Raw genomic sequence first — 15,571 nt, 5'->3', positions numbered from 1 at the left:
ATACTGTACATGCAATAACCCTTATCCCTGAGTGGCTTCCGGGCCTTGATAAGTTGCCCCCCTTGTAAAAAAAAAAAAATAAATAAAAAATAAAAAAATAAATAAAACGAGTAGTTTCCAAGATATGAAGAAATGTTAGTTTAAAGAAAGTGGGAGATCACTTTTCTATAATAATTTAACTATTTCTATAATAATTTAACGTAAAATGATCACCCACTTTATGGCCACCACTAGTGTAAAACTTGAATTTACACCGCTGAAATACACATTTGCCGAATTTTTGTTGGAGGAGCGTCAACGTGTGGGTGCTCAATTTACGTAAAATTCTTCATATCTTGGAAACTACTCGCTTTTAACTTTTTTAATGTCTTAACTAAACTGTAAAAGTACCAACAAATTAACAATGAAGATCAAACGGAAGTCTTTAAAAAAAATATATTAAAAAAAAACAAAAAACAAATGTGCAATCTTTTTATGACGTGCAAAAAGAAAAAAAACTCAAAGAGAAAAAAACAAAAGAAAGACAATTACTTGAGTTATGATTGTATTTGCAACTGAAATGATAAAATACAAGAATAATAGTTGAATGATATATATATATATATATATATATATATATATATATATATATATATATATATATATATATACTGTTTGTTTCCGGGACGGGGGGGGGGAGTTTTAAAAAATGTTATGGTAGGTAAGTAGGAAGGATCAAACCCGGAGTCATGAGTAAAAGTAGGAAAATAAAGTGTGAAAAAAAAACAAAAAAACATCTGCAACGTTAACAGTTCGGCCACCAAGAAAAGTCCATTCCAGTTGTTTAGGAAAAAAAAACAAACAAAAAAAAACGACTACGGTAGGTCGGTGCGAACGTGAAAATATAATGTGAATTGTCCAGCACGCTAACCACTACGCCACAGAGCACTGCAGTGCAGCTTAGTTTAGTGATTTTAAATAACTTCACATGAAAGAACTACGAAGCCAAACCGGTGTTCTCTTCTCAACTGTTCCTTGTGAACGATCCCCAAACGGTGTTAAGTGGTGGCAAGGGTAGAGGAATTTATTAGAGAGAAAATATTTTACCACTTCCATTGATCTTAACCGATTTCAGCAGAAAAAGTATAGAAATCTAAGATTATCGAGGAATTTGAGAAATAATAAGCCTATAACACACCTCAGATATTGTTCTGCCGTTTGTGCATATTATATTTGCATGAAATATCTGGATTTTTAATCCTATTAAGGTCAAAATCCGACGGGAAAAAATGAGTTCATTATATATATATATATATATATATATATATATATATATATATATATATATATATATATATATATATATATTGGTGTAAGCCCAGAGTTCAACCTAATTAACAAAAACAAAAATACAGAAACATCTTTATGGGCGCTTCTACACTATCAGAACGAAATTTCGGAAATCGTAATACCGAATTTTACATAAAAACAATGCTATCTATATATTCCTCGTATTTTTAAGATGATTATATCCCAAAATTACGAAAATCGATTAGGTAGAAAATTATTTATAAAAAAAGAAAAGAAAATAGAATTTGATGAAAACAATCGTATTTGCTTATGTAAGAAACAGGAGAGTTCAAAAGGGAGGTAATTTTCCGTTTCGATTTAAACAAGATGGCCGCGATTTTCGCCCGTTAACAAGATTATTCTTTTTTTTTTTTTTTTAATAATTCAGTAATATTCAGGTAATTTCGACTGCATAATTTGGAAGCTAACATTGTAATTTATTAGAATTGACAAAAAAAAAGCACCAAAAAAAAACAAACAATAGAAACCATTGTTTTTTTTAAATTTTTTTTTATCTGAAAGCTCCAAGCTCCATTTATCGACTACAGAATTTTGTTCTGATAGTGTAGAAGCGCCTCTTTATGATGTACATATCTATTACGGAACAAAAATATCATATTCCAAAAAATCACGTAAATTGATCAAGTAGGTTTTTTTTTTTTTCTAAGAAAATAGAATTTAATGAAGAAACGATTCTTCAGACTATTGCTCTCATCTTGAGTGTTATTTTCACGTTTCGGTCGATGTAACCTCCAACCTTCTTCAGGTGTATATTGTCGAACTCAGAAATCTAACGTTACAACTGGATTGGATAAAACATTTGGTAAAAATTAAGTTGTAAAGTTACACTCTTCTAGGGGTTGAAGGTTCAATTGGCCGAACTTTATATTTCATTGAAGAATATATATTCTTTTTTTTTCTTCTCCATTTTTCCGTTTATTCAATGGAATGCGTTGTTTTATAGAGATAAACATGGTGAGGGATTTTTTGGCAACATTTCTCATCTTGTATATTATTATTGTCTAAAAAAAAAAAAATTTTTATTACATTTTCACCCCAAACAAGGCAAATTGCCACTTTGGTGTAGGGGGCTACTATCAGGGGCAACAACTACCGGGGTACTATGTAGGGATTTGGGCAGCAAGATGTCGGTTCACGTTACACTTGAACTTCTGCATGTCAGTACTGTTGGGGAAGCAGGGGCCTGGAATGGAATTCCAAAGTCTGGCGGTTCTGGGGAAGAAACTATTGGAGCAGAAAGATCTTTTACATCTAGGGATCTTTACAGTGTGGGGGTGGGATTTAGCAGCCTGTCGTGTTTGTCGAGGGTGCTCACGTCGTGGGGGCACAAGTGCTTACTCTTTGAGCTTCTTCAGCTGTATCCTGTCAAACACAGGAATCTGTAGCTGTATTTTACACTAATCCAGACGCGAGTCTTTGTGCTACATCTTTTCCTGGAACATCCCATCTACTCACTTTCAACGCAGTCTCCAGCAGTTTGAGATATTAAATTTTTTATTCACAAACAAAAAAAACAAAAAAAAACACAATTAGGAAAATGAACAAAAAATTTAGGCACAAGGCCAACTCAAAATGAAGGGAGGTATGATGAGGTTTGTTGGTTGGTCCATCTCATCTCTGCTGGAAATTTTAAAAGATTTCTCTCTTGGCCAGCATCTTTTATCATAGTTCCTATTTACAAAGCCTCCACACGGGACAGAGTTAGACACCGGGGTCGTTTTTTAATGTGGAGAAAAGGAACAAAATAAAAAAAAAATTGTCTCAGTCGTGAAGGATTTCTCCTCCACTGACAGAGAACAAGAAATTGAAGTACAGCATCTGAAGAACTGGTACTACACTTTGAGGTATTTATTTGCTCCCCCACTGAGCAAATCAGGCACAAGGCCGATTTTTAATGTGAGGAGTGAAGAGGAAATGGGGACCAACTCCCTGGGGAGTAGGGGAGCTGGATAGTGACAATTGGTATGAAGGGTTGCCCCTACATTGACCAAGGTCTTATATGTGGGGTTTCCCCCACATATGGTCTTTGCTTGCAGTATCTGCCGGAACAGATACTACACTTTGATCTTGTTTATATATTTTATTGCTTTTAAAATTTTGTAAATACAAAAAAAACAAAAGATTATCAAACAACAAAATTAGGCACAAGGCCCTACAAGAAATTGGGGAGGGAAAGGGTTCAGGGTCTTTGTGACTAAAGTGATTAAAAAGTAATAAATGTAGACTTTGGAGTCTTACTCTTGACTGGCAACATTTACCAAAATACCTCAATCTTAAACTAACTAATAAATCCCCAGCGTTTAAGAATCAAAACCATATTTACAATTAATAAACAGTTGTCTGTGTGTTTGTGTATGCATTTTTTTTTTTAAATATATTAATTTTGTGTGTGTGTGTGTGCATGTGTGAAAAAATAAAGTTCAATTTCATTGGTAAATAAAAAAGTTTTTGGATTAAGAAAAGGATTGCTCGTGGAGAGGGGGAAAACTAATTAAAAGTGTTCATATCCAAAACAAAAAATAAATCCTACTGGGTTGTTAGTGAGACCCCCCCCCTGTACTAATCTAGGTGACTAGACCCCCCACTGTTTTCCGGGGAACCGAAAACAAGCAGGGCGATCCCTAATGGGGATTGGGGAAAATATCTTAATGGCAGTGGGAGAAAACAAAGCAACGGGTGGAGGGGGGTTGGAAGGTGACCTCTGAGTAGAGGAGTGACCGGGGATGTTGAAAAAGCAAGGATGTGGCACAAAGGGGATGGGCAGACTCAGAGGTTCTCTAGTACCAAAAAATAAAATCAGGAACAGGATCTCATTTATACCACCAGTCAAGAGTCTTCTTAAGTTTTATCTTGTCCTGAAGGCCAAGTTACCCTTTTAAATTTGTATATATGTGTGTGTGGGAAGGATGTGCGGTCCTACTTGAACCCAATTTTAAAATATTTTTTATTTTTACCAGAAAATACAAAAAAGATAGCAATCTCCAGCAGTTTGATGTGAGCAACTTTAGATAAGGCAGCAAATAGGCATGTGCTTATTAGTCAAATGCATGTCTTTGGAACGAGAGACGTCGTATCACCTATACGATTATTCTATTAAACGCCTTCGCATAGTGATGAAGCTCTGTCAGTTTTTATTTTCTGTCAAAGATTTGGGAGGTTCTCAATTCCTGAGGTTTTGAAATTAATTTATCGAGCTAGCTTCCTACAGACAACTTTGTTGATATTTTTCAGGTTTCTTCTTTGATTGGGCTTAACCACTCTTTTACCCCAATGTTGTTTGGGTTCTAGTGTATATTTATGCATTTTATAAAAGTTGATTTCTCAAAAGACTAGCCTGGATGCCGGACGTTTGTAGGTGTGTGTTGAAAAAAAAAAAAAATAAATAAAAAATAAAGTGCTAATAGGCAGGTTTAAACCTGTGGCGCAAAGGTGGAAAAAAAAAAGTGAAAAAAAATCTGACGTCTTACTGCTACTCCATGACGTGACCGGAAGTGTAAAGTGTTCAAATTTTACATAGTCGATCTAAAAACAAAAGATGACGTTCAAAAATGGCATTGCTTTTAAGCCTCTCACGAAAGCAAATTAGTTTAATGTGGGGGGAAGCTAACTCCCCCCAAAAGGGGTCACTCTGGCAGTATCCAAATAAATAGTAATTGTCTCAGTAAGAACGGTTTTCCCTACATTGACCTTGGATCAATTACAGAACAGATAATACCCGGACGGAATGCCAGGCAACAGATCTTTGCATTCAAATAGTTTCGCTTTATTCATACAAAAAAAGACAAACAAACAGCCGACACAATAGGACGGTGGGAATTTTTTAAAACGTAATAAAAAAAAAAAAGATAGAGATGATGCTCATTTGCGAATATGAGATATCACGATCTAGGAAGTATGCGGAAACTTCTAGAATCTAACCGATGCAAGAACTCCCACCCAAAAGCCCGTTGTGGACATACACAAATGCTCACGCTCATTTTGGCCTTTATATAATAGACTAATGGAGGTAACCGGCATTGCCTGGGTGTTTATAAGTGTGTGTGTTGAGGGGGGGCGGAGGGTTAACAAAAAAAAAACGTTTTGGTAAGTAGGTAGGATCAAACCCGGAACGTTGAGGCGAAGGTGGAAAAGAAAGTGTAAAAAAACCTGACAACTTAATCATTCGCCCACGAAGGGAAAGTAACTAAACAAAGTTCAAATTTAATGATTAAAAAGTTAAATTGACAGGTGCGTGATTTTAATGATCACGTGATACTGCGGGGTAGTTATTTTGGTTTTGTTTCCAAACTTTTTGTTTCGCCAAAATCTTGGGGGGGGGGGAACCAGCTCCCCTTAAAGAGGAGAGTGTCCATATGAATAGCAATTGTCTGATATAAGGAGTTTCCACCCACATTGATCAAACACCAATTGCTTTCTGGACATTCTCGGCACGAAGGCCGGGAACCGCACCTTCGCTTCAGACCAGTTTCGCTTTTATACGAAAAAGCCAAACGAACACGTGAGAAGCCAAAATAGTAAGAATTTTATAAAAGTCGATGTAAATAAATCAAGACGCGATGCGCGTTCGCAAATCATACATATTATGATCTAGGGGGTGTATAAAGAGTTCTAAGACATCGTACCCCCCACCCCACCCCGAGAAGCCCAGTGAAAAAAGCCTTTCTTGGACATACAAAAATGTGCAACAACGCATTTGCCTTTTATATACATAAATGAAGATCCACACAAGATAACTGCTTCTCCTCTTCTTTATCAAAATCTTACGAGATGCCAGACATTCGCCCACTATCTCATACATTCCAACTGAGAGATCTTTTTAAGATTCTAACTGTTTATTCAAGCGCAAGTGCCTGTATTTTTAGTGCATGATTTATCGAGTATATTTGCCAAGTACTTTTTGAAATTCTTTTTCATGAGTCCGATTGCTTTTATAATTACTAAAATGATGAAGATCTTATAATACTCTTACTTTCTTTTCATGTTGTATGGATACATCGGTATTTCGTTATCTTTATCTTCTTGTTATTTCGTTATCTTTACCAACTCTGTTTAAGCCAGCATCATGAGGGACACTAACTTCTCCTTAGATTGCTTCTTGATCCTTCTTGTTTCATAGCTCATTTTTCGGCACATAGCTGTAGGAATTGCATAGTCATAGTAGACAGTGTATGACTTATTTCCAACTGTTATTTTTAGTATGTGTTCAAAGACTTATTACTACATTCAATATTCAAGTTTCTGTGTTGGATTGTGTTAAAATCTTTTTGACCATAATGAGGGTATGACACCAATGATTTTGACGATCGTATTTATAACTACTGTTATAATAACCAACCAATCAGAAGCTTCAAAAGTTACTATAAAAATATTGTTCGCCTTTGTCTCTGTCACAAACCTGCATTTGATTCTTCGCCGCCATCTTTGTTACTAGCTTGGGACAACATTGATTCTTTGCCGATTTGATTTACTGTCACCATCTTTGTTCAACAGGATGTCTCAACACTTAACAGATTGTATAGAAGCTGTCCCCTAGTAGAATGTCGGGTAGCTCACACTCTATATCTGTGTTAAAGAACTTTTCTCATTTCTTATAATTTACTTCGGTTAGTTTTAAGAGATTAAGGGGCTCCCTTCAGGAGTTAAGACTTGATTTCATTATGATTTAAATTTATATCTTAAGGATCTTTTAATAATAGACCGTGTTCCCTTTATGGTACTTAGCTGTATTTCGTTACCTTGTCTTCCAGAGAATGCTTTCAAGTATTTAATATTTTTTGTTAGGTCAGTTTCTGCTACGTTTATTTCTTTCAGAAAATATGGCATCTAAAAATCATTCTTAAGAACCTGATATTTTGCTGTCTTTTCCCGTTAAGACGATTGTCATTTGGAACGGTGAAATCAATAATGAGTACATTTATTTTGGGCTTTTATTTTGTAATTTTGAGATATTTTCATTACTGCAATACGAGAATTAAGTAGATGCCATTGGTTTTATTTGAAATTTAATAATTCGATTTTTTAATATTTCTTTCAGAGACCATGTCATCTTTAAAATATTCTGGAGGTCTTTTTATTTTGTTGTCTTTTCCCATTCAGCTCAATAAAGGCCATAGTCATTTGGATCAGTGATATCGATTATGAATGCAGAGAGATTGGTTGGTTGGTTGTTTTTGTTTTACGGCATATCAACCCTTTTCGGTTTATTTAATTACGAATCCAAAGATTTTGAAGAAAATTTTTTTTAATAGAATATATTTGTTGTTTTCACGTCAGTTTCTATTTAACCCATAGTTGGGACCCTAACAGGTACTACCACCCCGGGTCAGAGTGGACCTGGGAGCAATGGTAATTAAAGGGTGGCTCCACACTCCCCAAAGCTCACAAGCTGGGGCCTCACCACAGGATATAGTTTAAGGTCATATCCAGGACCCCCATTGAGGGACTTTTACCCTCTGCAGGGGGGCAGTCGGTGTATTTTAATGCCCCACTGACAGGGCCGAGTTTCAGAGAGAATGAAACTTATATTTCACAGGAAAATGATTTCCGTTATGATTTGAATTGTTAAGTGTTGAGACATTATGTTAAACAAAAAAGATGGCAGCAGTAAATCAAATCGGCAAAGAATCAATGTAGTCTCAATCTTTAGTGTTAAATAATTCCTAGTAACAAAGATGACGGCGAAGATTCAGTGGAGTTCCGATATTGAGTCATTTTGAGACAGAAACCAACGGCAAACAGAGCTTAATCCAAAATTCAACATTTTTTTATAGTAACATTTGAGCTTCTGATTGGTTTGTTGTTATAACTGTGGTTATAAAAGCTATCGTTGAAATCATTGGTGTCATCTCCTCATTATGGTCAAAAACATTTTAACACGAATTTATATCCGCGGGCTCTTTTAAGAATAGACGTTGTTCACTTTATGGCTGATATCTGCATTTCAGGATTGTTTCCAAGTATTTCTTAAGATTCTTTTCATTAAACCACATTCTTCTACCACAACCGGTATAATGCTGATTTCTATTAAAGACCATGCTATTTTTTTAATCATCCTTGAAATCCTAATATTTTGTTGTCTTTTCCTCTTCAGCTCTATAATCATTTGGAAGTTCTTTTGACTTATTTTTTGTAATTTTTAGATATTTTCATACTGCGCATGAAAATTAAGAAGCTACCATTTGTTTTACTTGAAATTTAATAGTTCGATTCTTCGATATTTCTTTCAGAGACCATGTCATTATTAAATTATTCAGGAGATCTTCATATTTTGTTGTCTTTTCTAGTTCGATTTCGTAATATTTAGATATTTTCATTACTGACATGAGAATTAAGTAGATGCCATTGGTTTTCTTTGAAATTCAATACGATTTTTTTTTTCAGAGACCATCTTTAAATTATTCTTAGTAAAGAACAATCACGTTGACACACCGGTTCTCGCCAGATCACCAAAGTTAAGCAACGTTGAGAATGGCCAGTACCAGATGGGTGACTATTAGGGAAGGCTAGGTGCTGTATGTACCTTCTGGGAAGGTTGGCGTGGAGCCAGCGCCCTCACCCCATAAAAAGAACTGTCGCTACAAAAGCATCTACAAAGTTGTAGATGGCCCATGCCCCTCCAGGGGGGCTCAAGGCTTTGGATGGATGTTTAAATTATTCTTGAGGTCCTAATATTTTATCTTTTCCTATTCAGCTCTATTAAGGCTATAATCATTTGGAACAATAATGAGCACAGTTCTTTTCAGCTTGTTCCATGTTACAATTTAGCATGTATCCGACTGTGTGTTTTCAAAAGTGATTTCCGAGAGAATGAAACTTTGCATATTTCACAGGCAAATGGTTTCTGCCCAGTGTGTGTATGAATGTGATTTGTCAGAGTTGATTTCTGGGCAAAAGAACATCCGCAAATTTCACATGAAAATGGTTTCTCCCCTGTGTGTACACGCATGTGTTCTGTCAAATATGATTTCCGAGAAAAAGAAAATTCGCAAATTTCACATGAGAATCGTTTTTCACCAGTGTGTATATTCATGTGTTTCATCAAGGTTGGTTTCTCAGAAAATGAAGACCTGCACATTTTGCAGGTGTATCGTTTGTGTAAACGAATGTGGTTTTTCAGTTTGGATTTTTCAGAAAATGAAGATCCACAAATTTCACAGGAAAATGGCTTTTCGCCAGTGTGTACACGCAGGTGAACTGTCAAATTTGATTTAACAGAAAAAGAAGAACCGCAAATTTCACATGAAAATGGTTTTTCGCCAGTGTGTACACGCACATGTTCTGTTAAATGATATTTTTGAGAAAAAGAAGATCCACATATTTCACAACTAAACGGTTTCTCCCCAGTGTGTGTACGAATGTGACGATTCAGTTTCGACTGAGCCAAAAAGGACGAATCACAAACTGTACAGGAAAATAATTTCTGTTCTGTGGAGTTATCCATTGTAGCTGTAAACAAATAAAAAATTTATGGACATTAAATAAGTCTGTGCTTTTAATCCCTTAAATAGAATCCAAAATTAAATATTCATTCAACAGTCTTTAATGTTTTATAATATAAGTTTTATAATGTTTTATAATATAAGTGAAAATAAGATTATTTGAGTATTACCATGTTTAAAAACGGGTTTGTTTTACTCTACACAGATTCAAAAAAACAAATATATAAAAATAAATGTTATCAAAGGAAAGATAAATTACTTCTCTACCTAACTGTATACTTTTAGTGTTTTCATTTAATGTAACATGTTTATTCAGCTTGAAAAACATACAGTGTTTACCGATGTATTGGAAAATTAAAAATGGCGCCCGACTCTCTGATGAACACGCTAAGTTTGGGAAAAGGAGTTAAAATAAAGAACTAGACAAAAGACTGTTAGCTCAATATATGTTACCATGACATAGGCTGACATATATTCGATGGGTTTTTTTAATTGGAATTTATTATTAGTTTATTTATTGCGAGCTATTATTCTCATCTTCATAATATATATACCATTCGGTACGGACCCGATCATGGAAAATCAGATGATAAATAAACGTGAATTTATAAGAACAAAAAATCTAATCTTGATTGCCCTTTGGGGCTCATGGCACAGTGGATAGAAATGTTGAATCTCTATGGTTCCAGTGTAAGTGAAAACAGAATTATCATTATTATTATTAACTGTTTGAAGATAGCAGTTTCAATCCTACCCAAAGTCGGCCAGAGGCTTACTTGGCCAAAACGTGGTGAGATGACAACAGCTATGAAAGGCAGTAATTGCTGAGAATGCAGTTAGGAGATTCGGAGTTCCTGTTGTGGTTACCACCTGACGAAGGCCAGAGGAATAGTTGGCCGAAACGTTGTGAAACAACAACTAATAAAGATGAGAATAATAGTCTGCAATAAATAAATATAAAAGAATACTCATCTCTATCTATATAAAAGATATCTCACTACTGATGCAATTCTCTATCTATATAAAAGATATCTCACTACGGATGCAATTCTCTATCTATATAAAAGATATCTCACTACGGATGCAATTCTCTATCTATATAAAAGATATCTCACTACGGATGCAATTCTCTATCTATATAAAAGATATCTCACTACTGATGCAATTCTCTATCTATATAAAAGATATCTCACTACGGATGCAATTCTCTATCTATATAAAAGATATCTCACTACTGATGCAATTCTCTATCTATATAAAAGATATCTCACTACGGATGCAATTCTCTATCTATATAAAAGATATCTCACTACGGATGCAATTCTCTATCTATATAAAAGATATCTCACTACGGATGCAATTCTCTATCTATATAAAAGATATCTCACTACTGATGCAATTCTCTATCTATATAAAAGATATCTCACTACGGATGCAATTCTCTATCTATATAAAAGATATCTCACTACGGATGCAATTCTCTATCTATATAAAAGATATCTCACTACTGATGCAATTCTCTATCTATATAAAAGATATCTCACTACGGATGCAATTCTCTATCTATATAAAAGATATCTCACTACGGATGCAATTCTCTATCTATATAAAAGATATCTCACTACGGATGCAATTCTCTATCTATATAAAAGATATCTCACTACTGATGCAATTCTCTATCTATATAAAAGATATCTCACTACTGATGCAATTCTCTATATGTATAAAAGCCAAGTACGTCCAAGGATGGAATACTGCTGCCATATCTGGGAAGGAGCTGCTAAAAACAGCCTATCCTGCCTTGACAGAGTATAAAATAGACTTCATGGCTTAGTGGGGGATGTCTCTCCCACAGAAGAGACGTTGCGAGCCTATCCTTGTTTTATCGTTATTTCCATGGCAGGTGCTCGTCTGAACTCCAATCTCTGCCCCCCTCGCCAATCTTTCACGAAAAACACCCATCTAGCCGAATTCACTGTGAAAAATTTCCCCCACTCTTTATCTGTGCCTAAATCAAAACGTGGATTCCATGAACAAAGCTTCTTTCTTAGAACAGCACGGCAGTGGAACTCTGTTCCGTCTGCCTGCTTCCCACCTGACTACAACTTGGATGTGTGCAAAGTCCAACGTTAACAAATTCCTAATGAACCGCCCCCTTAGGTAAACACTTCATCAAATCTCCACACTAACGTAATGTACTTGCAATAACCCTTATCTCTGAATTGCTTCCGGGTCTTGATAAGTAGTGACCACTGTGTAAAAAAAAAAAATCTTAATAATGAATTCCAATTAAAAAATTATTTATACAATCTCTTATGTTTTACAAGAATTTGAGCATTGCATTCTTACAAAAAAAAAACAATATAATTCTTAAGAACAGATTTAGTTTTACGTTTGTGAAGTTTTAGAAAATAATAGAACTTGCCATGAAATTAATTATTTAAGACTTTAAAAACAATAGAAATTTTGTATGATTTGAATTCTTTGAACCACTGTTCTCATCTGGACCCTTATTTTTCAGTCTGAATTTCTTCAAACAAAAAATTAATGGAAGTTAAAAGAATTTTATTTTTAAAGCTAAATATATCTATGTTAAAATCACTTAACATTTTTTAATTCCATTTTCACACCAAACACTATCCTCCGCGAGTGTTAATTTTCACTCAAGAGATAAGAAATACAATAATCAAAGCAAAGGAAAAATAACAGAAGATATTCTTAATATGAGAACATATTAAAATTGTACTTGCACAAATAAAAATCATTTGTTAATTTGGGTTAATACCTTTTGTGTTTCTGGGTGTGATTTTTTAAATCTAACTTTATTTCACAAAATTAGCTTAGCAGTTTTTATGCTCAGGACTCTGCACTTAATTTTGAAAATCTTAGCTTAGAAGTTGGCAAATAAGGTTTTCTGCTCTGGGTTTAAAAGGATCAGTTTCCAGATGAAATAGGGCAATCTGTTTTACTTCCTTCTCTTTCTGTTATTCTGAATTCTTCTCACTAAAATAAAAATTTTCCTACATTTTTATGTTGCAATGGTTACTCGGACAAATTTCTCACGTATATGTTTTTGTTCATAAATGATAAAAACTATGAGGTGCCTTCAATAAGTTTCCAGACTTTTTTATATACGTACAATGTATATGCCATTTACATGTTATACGTAAATGGCATATAAAAATCTCTGAACTGATCTTTGTCAAATTTAAGCACACACTTATTGAAATGCTCAACCTCCAAACTGATTTTTCAAGATCACAAAAATGTGAATAATTATAAATTAAAATTATAATAATTTAAAATTTATATATATTATTCTTTCAATGTTTATCAAACTTTACTTTTAGCCAATTTTTATTAATTCTCTTTTTTTACATAGGCATCACCACTTAAGGACAAGAGGCCACTTGAGGATAAGGGTTAAAGAGTGTACAGTAGAAATTGGACAATATAGTAATCATTAGTAATGGAAATTCAGTAAATTTGTTAACTTATATGGAACGGCTCATCAAAAACTTGTTTACGTTAGACTTGAAGAAAACCATATTGTAGTCAGCTGGACAGCAGGAAAACAGAAGACAATTCCACATTTTTTTTTTCGATATCTTTGAACTGCATTCTTGTGGAGGTTACCTAGTGAATTGTTGCGAAGTTTCAAGTTTTGTTTTATTTTATGCAAATAAAAAATACATCCTATTTCCATGTTAATAACAACATTATCTATAGAGTTTAGTTTTACTAATAGTTTAAAAACAAAGATTTATCATCAGTAAAAGCAATGGAAAATTAAGTTTGAAAAATATTAAAAGAATCGATTTTGGAATCGGAAATTAGGCAAAATTTTTTCCGATTCTGATTAATCGTCCCAACACTAGTAATTAGCTTGTTTCAAGAGAAACATTTGATACATGTAATTGTTACATATGATCACAAGCTGACAAATTCTGACCTTCAATTTAAACAAGATGTTTAAACAACTAAATAAATAGCACGTCCAATCGAGTTCTTGCAGAACAATTGACAAGAAAAGACAATATAGCATCCAAAATACATTTAACAACACATAGTAGTACTTTAATTCTCTTTAGTTTGTTGTTGTTTTTATTTTAGTGTTAACTCAGCTTACGTTGTTCATTATGAGGTTTTATAATTGGCTGTTGTTTTATAGTTGTCATTGATTTTGAACCAAAGATGGGTTCCACTTTATCGAATAATTGAGCAGACAGGTCCAATATCATTTATGACCCAAAACATAGTACCAGGCAAGTTCAAGCAGATGCATGCAAGATCTACCTCAGATAATAGCAGAGTTACTAATTGAATTAGTGGGAGCATGTCTGCAATACTTCTATCCCAGCACTAAGGAGAGAAAAATCTGATCTAGGTTGCAAAAAAAAAACTGACATTAATGTCACAGTCTAAAAGAACCATAGCTAACAAACCTTAAGTGTAGATAAGAATAGGCATCGGTTGCACTTTGGAGGCAACTCACAGTCATAATAATACATGTGCAAGGCCTCCAAACATGGTGTTGTTATTGGCTAACCTCCGAGTGTTTCCCATGGCAAAATAAGGTAGCGATCACATATGCTAAGTTATTCTCTATCCCCAAGCTGATCAGGTGTTGGAAGCGATAAGCAAATATGAAATCAAGACAAAATTTGTGGCTTGAAATTTAGCCAAACAAAACTGTTGATGAGAGAGACAGCTGATCTGATGGCATATCAAAAATATATTCATTATTTATGCAAGCTCGAATTATTTAAGAAAGTCAAGGAACAATTGCCAAGTGGAAGTCCTGAAAAAATGTATTATCCTTGAAAACTATTCTTGCAGATAGGATTTGGTCAGTGCCAGAAATTTATGCCATGGAGCAACAGACTTCTCCTTTCCTCCTCCTCCTTCTTCTTCACAATTCTTACTCTACTCTTCAATGTTTGAAGGTAAAAAAACAGTTTACATTTTGATGTTGAAGAAGCAACATGCGCCATTCACATTATAAATTTATTCAATTCTTATAGCAGGTTTCACTTCAATAATAGGATATAATTCTACTCGTTGAATAATATGAACATAATTTATGGAATTCCATTTGTTGAATTGAATGTCTTGATGTGTCTACAACCATTGTAGAAAACTCAGATTAAGAACTCTTTCACTGAATTATCGAATTTCCATTGTAATCACAGCTTTTGGCTGTGAATCAACAATTAAGCAACCTTCTACCAAGCTAACGCCGCCAAAATGGGATTTACTATTTTGACAGCTTCTTAACATATCAACCTGTGACCATTCATTAACTCAGGTAAGTGTTTGTCGTTCTCTTTGGTCCTATTTCTGATAGCCAGACTTATTAAACTTCTTATGTGAGGTATTTCTTATACCATCTAGAAAAGAGATACATTGTCATAGATGTGTGAGGGAAAACCCATTAATATGATCATGTTGTATGATCGGTTACCTAAAAGGGGGATCTGTTGGTTGTGTAATGTGTACGATAGCACCATATGTCGATATGTGCACTTGGGATGAAGGGTTCATCTTGATGTGTTTATGTGTCACTAAATGTCTATTGTTCATATGTGTACGTGTAATGTATGCATTTTACAACATACCTTCTTTGATCTTGGTCCACCTGGAACTTACCTAGTACTTGGAGTGGAGGCTAGAACCTGTTTGGACGAATATTCATTCACTTCCAAGAACGCTGGTTGGTTTCATATAGTTTTTATTCACTTTCCAAGTGTTGATCGCAGAAGAATGGAAAGTGAATATCTTTG

General features: G+C 34.4%; 1 protein-coding gene across 1 annotated transcript in view; it reads right to left on the bottom strand.

Moving 5' to 3' along the window:
* Nucleotides 1-1,306: 1,306 nt before the first annotated feature.
* Nucleotides 1,307-15,571, bottom strand: part of LOC145269169 (uncharacterized) — a 43,326-nt gene continuing 29,061 nt past the window's right edge. The window contains exons 3-4 of the mRNA XM_080124778.1: nt 12,574-12,584; nt 1,307-9,795 (exon numbers count right to left, since the gene is read on the bottom strand). Coding sequence (XP_079980904.1) covers nt 9,104-9,795; nt 12,574-12,584 — 703 coding nt within the window. The 3' untranslated portion in view covers nt 1,307-9,103. The remainder of the gene's footprint in view (nt 9,796-12,573; nt 12,585-15,571) is intronic.

Source organism: Euprymna scolopes, chromosome 45 (genome assembly GCF_053919585.1).
Source record: "Euprymna scolopes isolate OS-2025 chromosome 45, ASM5391958v1, whole genome shotgun sequence".
Lineage (NCBI taxonomy): Eukaryota > Metazoa > Mollusca > Cephalopoda > Sepiida > Sepiolidae > Euprymna > Euprymna scolopes.
The sequence above is the reverse complement of the archived record's forward strand: the minus strand, read 5'-3'. Positions and strand labels throughout refer to the sequence as shown.